This window comes from Pinus tabuliformis, chromosome 4_1 (genome assembly GCF_031772625.1).
Source record: "Pinus tabuliformis cultivar Carrire ecotype Pingquan chromosome 4_1, CPIR1, whole genome shotgun sequence".
In the NCBI taxonomy this organism is placed as follows: Eukaryota; Viridiplantae; Streptophyta; class Pinopsida; order Pinales; family Pinaceae; genus Pinus; species Pinus tabuliformis.
The window spans coordinates 433,355,073-433,360,514 of record NC_142303.1 but is presented as its reverse complement, the minus strand read 5'-3'; the positions used below and the strand labels follow the sequence as shown (position 1 = coordinate 433,360,514).

The 5,442-nt window shown below is 33.8% G+C and overlaps 1 protein-coding gene across 1 annotated transcript; it reads left to right on the top strand.

Moving 5' to 3' along the window:
- Window positions 1-2,817: 2,817 nt before the first annotated feature.
- On the top strand, window positions 2,818-3,887 carry LOC149176153 (uncharacterized). The gene has a single exon (XM_089423039.1). The coding sequence runs from the start codon at window positions 2,951-2,953 to the stop codon at window positions 3,653-3,655; it is 705 nt and encodes a 234-aa protein (XP_089279165.1). The 5' UTR covers window positions 2,818-2,950; the 3' UTR covers window positions 3,656-3,887.
- Window positions 3,888-5,442: the final 1,555 nt, after the last annotated feature.

Sequence of the window (5,442 nt, the reverse complement as noted above, 5' to 3'; positions counted from 1 at the left end):
ATTTAAGTTTTATTAACAAAAAGGATCATTTTTATAATGACTGACTATTAATTAATTATTTAATGGCCCACATACATTAATAATGTGTCTAAGCAAGGGGTTTAGGGTAATACACTAACTAACATGCCTATGTGATTGATCTTAATGTGCTCTTATGATATGTTTTCAAGAGAATAAGACTAATAGATTTTAGTCCAAAATACTTTTAGAGGTATATGACCATTATGGACCTTTACCCAGTAAGAAATTATGACTAAGAAGACAAAGGAAGTTAACCCTTCATTGTCTTAGACAACCAAGGTGATTGGTTGAATGTGAAAGGATTCTTAGTCTCCACTCAGGGCGCTTGGTCTACTCTAGGCAGGCCCGCGGAGCTTTGATTGTGTTGAGGTGATCACAAGGTATTTTTTATGATGGACTTAAACACAAGAATAAAAAGCCTTGATTGCAAAGTGAAGGCTCAAGGAAGAGTCTTCACAGTACATTTGAGGCAAAGTGCTCTAGAATTTGTTGAAGAAATCAACAACAAGATATTGTAGAGTTTGTTGAAAAAATCGGCTTAAAAATTTATAAAAATTAATTTTTTAGTTAAATTGTTGAATTTAAAAATAAAATAATTCTTTTAAGGAAAATATAAAAACATTATTATATAAAACTTAAAATCAAATTATATATAATATTTCCCACAATCATAATATTTTCACTTTTCATTATAAAAATATTAAATTTATAAAAGCATTTAATATTCTATTATAAATTTATTTAATATTAAATCTGTAAAACTACATTAAAAGAGATTCATCACCCCTTACTTTTAAATATTAAATTTATAAAAACATTTAACGTTCTATTATAAATTTATTTAATATTAAATAGGTAAAACTACATTAAAAGAGATTATCACACCTTACTCTTAATTATAAAAATATTAACTAAATATATAAAAAAAAATACACTAAAAGAGATTCATCGCAGCCGGACCTTTTATATATACATACTTGTAATATTCAATTATAAAAATGTTAATTAAATATATAAAAATATTACACTAAAACAGATTCATCGCAACCTCACCCTTAACTATATAAATATTATATGTATACTTTTAATATTCTATCATAAAATTATTTATTATTAAATGTATAAAAATAGTACAGAGCTAAAGAGATTTAATATTCCACCGCAAATTGTTTTGTACTCACCACGTTCAAGGCACCCAATATAAGAATCTTTTATAACACGTCATATATGACGGTAAGCTTTATTAAATATTTAATAATAACATAAAATACTGTTATGTAAGCTTTATTAAATATTTAATAATAATAAAAAGCATGATCATAAAATAATGAATTTTTATTATGTTATTGTATTAAGAGGTGGTTTCTAGTTTAGTATGGAAGAGATTTTATAAGATTATGTTATTTGATACGATGTTAGGTAAATATTTTAATTTAGTTAATAACAATAACAATAAAATATAATTAAAAAATTAATAATTATGATTATTAATTAAAACATTTTCATTGGGTTAAATGTTTTGGGGTGCAAATTATTTTAGAGTGAAAAGAGATTTGATCCCTCTACTCTTGGTAGATTAGGAATTAATATAGATCTAGACTAGTTATTAAGATAGTTAAATTATGTAGTTTACACAATTTAACAATAAAAATAATAATAAAAGTGTAAGTTATGTAAATTGTGTAGTCTACAAAATTCAAATTGTTAAGAAAATTTTCAATACTTAAATATAATCCGGATTTTTCAAAGAAATTTTTAGAGCAAATTCTTTTATACATTTAAAAATACAATTTAAACAATAAAATTAAATACATAAATAAATTTATTTCTTAAAAAATTCTTGAAAAATCAATAATTATATATGTATATAAACACGAGTCTATTCTGCTAGAAAAAATCACCACAGATCTACATGGTGGGAAGGAGAATAAAAAGAACACTACACTGTCATCAAAGAGGAATAATCTCGAGAAAACTCTGAATCACAAGAAATCCAGCAAGAAAGAAACAACTCTCAAGACAAGCAGGGGGAAAGCCTTGCCCAACAACAAAAAAGTGAACTCGACAACCCCTCAAGCATCAATAGTTATGAGGATTCGAATACGGCACAAAAAAATCTTCATTTAACAGCAAAGCATATCTCCTAGATCAAACTTCTTCTCCGACTATCTTCAAAAGGACGAACACAATGGATCGCGAAGCTAAGACACCAATGTCCCAAGAACTAGAAGAGATGAAGGAGATGCAAGATAAAGAAAGTTGGAAAATTGTAGAGAACAAAAAAAAAAAACTACAGCACCAATCTCGCCAAGAAAGAGGAGGACCCAGACAATTAGAAACTAAAAAAATTATAGATCCGATAAACCAATTTGGTCTCAATAGATGTTAACCACCACCACCATCATCATCATAAAAAACAAAGACCAAATCTCTTTTATTCTATTTTTAAATTTTTTTCCAAATTCCATACTTGGAAAAAATTGTCAACTCAACCATACCAATTCTGATTTACTCAACAATACCCATTCTAATTTACTGAGCAATACCACCTATTAAAAAGCACTGATAAGGGAAAAAAAAAGGACATAATGCTACAACATCTAAAAGGCACGTGTACACGCTGTACATCTCATTTGCTCCCACTATCCACCAAAGGAAACGCATATTCACACGTTTATCATGCCACTCAGTGACGTACTCTCCATAAAATCGTTCAATCATTTTCAACTCTGCAACACGGTTTCTGTGCCTATATACTCTGCCACACCCTTCAGGCATTCTCAGACTCATATGCACGAGTGTACAATTTTTCCCCTTGCAGTGGAAATAGCAGACTGCAGGTACCTCTAGTCGACCAGAGTTCACATCCCGCGCGATTACACTCCCTTCTTTTGACATTCCGAGTTCATATCCCCTGAAACTTCTCGAAATGGTTAAGCCCTCGCCAAAACAGAACGCCACTGGCAAGCCAGAAAGCCGCTCACTAATGTCGCGGCAATTCAAGGGAATCCGACTAAGAAAATGGGGAAAATGGGTGTCAGAAATTCGAATGCCCAATTGCAGGGCCAAAATTTGGCTGGGCTCCTACGACACCCCAGAAAAAGCTGCCCGAGCCTATGACTTTGCAGCCTATTGTCTGAGAGGATCCAAGGCGAGGTTCAATTTTCCCGACTCGCCGCCGGAAATGCCATGCGCCTCTTCTCTATCGCCGCCGCAAATCCAAGCCGCTGCGGCCCGGTTCGCCGCAGAGGAATTCCGGTTGCCGTCAGATGACGACACGGCGTCATCCTCCTGCGGTTCGGTAGCGGAATCCGACTTGCCGCCGGGAATTCCATGCGCCTCTTCTGTATCGCCGCCGCCAATCCAAGCCACCGCAGCCAGGTTCGCCGCAGAAGAGTTCCGGTTGCCGTCAGATGAGGACACGGCATCATCGTCCTGCGGTTCGGTAGCGGAATCCGAGATTGACAGCCAACAGATTTCGGCGGAGCAGGGTTCGGCATTTTGGGATTCACTACTCCTGGAAGACCTGTATAATGGCGAGTCTCTAAATTTAGAGGATTTTCCTCCCATAGATTTGGCTATGGACGATTTGGGGTTTCTCCTTCAGCCGACGGAAGACTGGCTGATTTTCTAAACAAAAATAAGTTTGGCATGGCTGCTGGAAATTCTGCCACGAAACTTTGATTACTGTACATTCTCATTTGCTGAAAGTTTGGATGAGATTTTTAAGGGCTTGCAACAATGGAAAACTGAAATTATTGCCCCCTTTGACAAATTATGGTCAGCCACAGGCGCTTGAAATGGCGGCAGATGTGGCTTTGTTATTAATTGTCTATAAATAAAACTTAAATTTGATCATTCGTTTAAAGGTTAAAGCTGCAGGGCTATTTTTTTTTTGTGTTAAAAACAGAAAAATCTGAATCCATTAAAATTTTAAAATGGTAATACATTCCCCAAGTCTTAAGTCTGCATTCTCCCGTTAACTGTTTGGTCTGTATTCACATTCCATTCGTGTTGGGCGACATCTTTTTTTTTTTTTCTTAAGATTTAGTCGGACACCCACTTCCCTCAATTCTTTTCTTTTTCCCCCTTCTGTTGGATTCCCTTAAACTGGCTCGACTTCACTGAGCATTTTTCTGGTCCCCTATGGCTACTCGGTTTTGGCAGGCTTTTACCCTTTGTTTGAACGCCGCGGAGTCGAACTCGGAACGTGATGGTGAAGTAGAGGGTCAAGCAAAATATCGGAGAAATCGTAAAATGAAACAGAATTTAGAGAATTGGTTACATTTCCGTTAGGAGGCTTCACATTTGTTTGGAAAACTACAAAATTCTGGTACGATTTTGAAAAAAAATGAGAATAAATTTTCGTAAATTCAGATTATGGCTGTCAAAAACCCAATTTAAACATTAAAATGAAACAGAATTTAGAGAATTGGTTACATTTCCGTTAGGAGGCTTCACATTTGTTTGGAAAACTACAAAATTCTGGTACGATTTTGAAAAAAAATGAGAATAAATTTTCGTAAATTCAGATTATGGCTGTCAAAAACCCAATTTAAACATTCTTCTTGCCAGTTTTTTTTGAAAAGAAATTGTTTAAGGGAAATTTGCCAGGTAGAGAATTGCTTTATTTTTTTCTTTCGAGGGTGATTAGGTTAGGGTCAATCTCAATGTTGTATGGAATAATGATTTTTCCAACACACACGTGCTATCTCCAAAATTGTGAAACTCACTAGAGGTAGGCTTGTTTTGAAACAATGCAACAATTATAATTGGCTTCCATGCTCAACACCTCCACATGAGATTTGAATCTACTGCCCTATATCTAAAACCATAAAACTTCAAAAACAATTGCTTCAAGAAAATCTTACTTGAATAAAACTCCGAAAACAATTGCTTCAAGAAAATCTTGCCTAAATAAAACTTCAAAAACAATTGCTAATAATTGCTTCAAGAAAATTTTGCTTGAATAAAACTCCAAAAAAAAATTGCTTCAAGAAAATCTTGCTTGAATAAAACTTTGAAAACAATTGCTTTAAGAAAATCTTGCTTGAATATAAGTTACTATATTGCCTTGGAAAATTGGCTACTTTAAAAATAGGGGATGTCTAGAGTGGGGACAACCCCAATGTTAGATGGAAAAACGATTGTCTACCAGTGGGATGCTATCACCATAATTATGCTAAGCTCAATCAAATTTAGATGCAGCTTGGGATAGTTTAATTCCCCAAAAGGTGGCTCCCGCTCCCATCCTCAACCTCTCTCCACATCTATATATATATATAAAATAAGTATATTTGTGATTTTTCATTATTATACTCTCGCCTGAAGTATAATGCAATGGGTATTGCTTTGACTTCTAATTAGTTAAGTCAAACACATTAAATTTATTTTGATTTAAAGAAGTTCAACTATATAAAT

Bases quoted from the DNA above. Each gene is read 5' to 3' on its own strand.
- LOC149176153 (XM_089423039.1), top strand. From the start codon at position 2,951: ATGGTTAAGCCCTCGCCAAAACAGAACGCCACTGGCAAGCCAGAAAGC.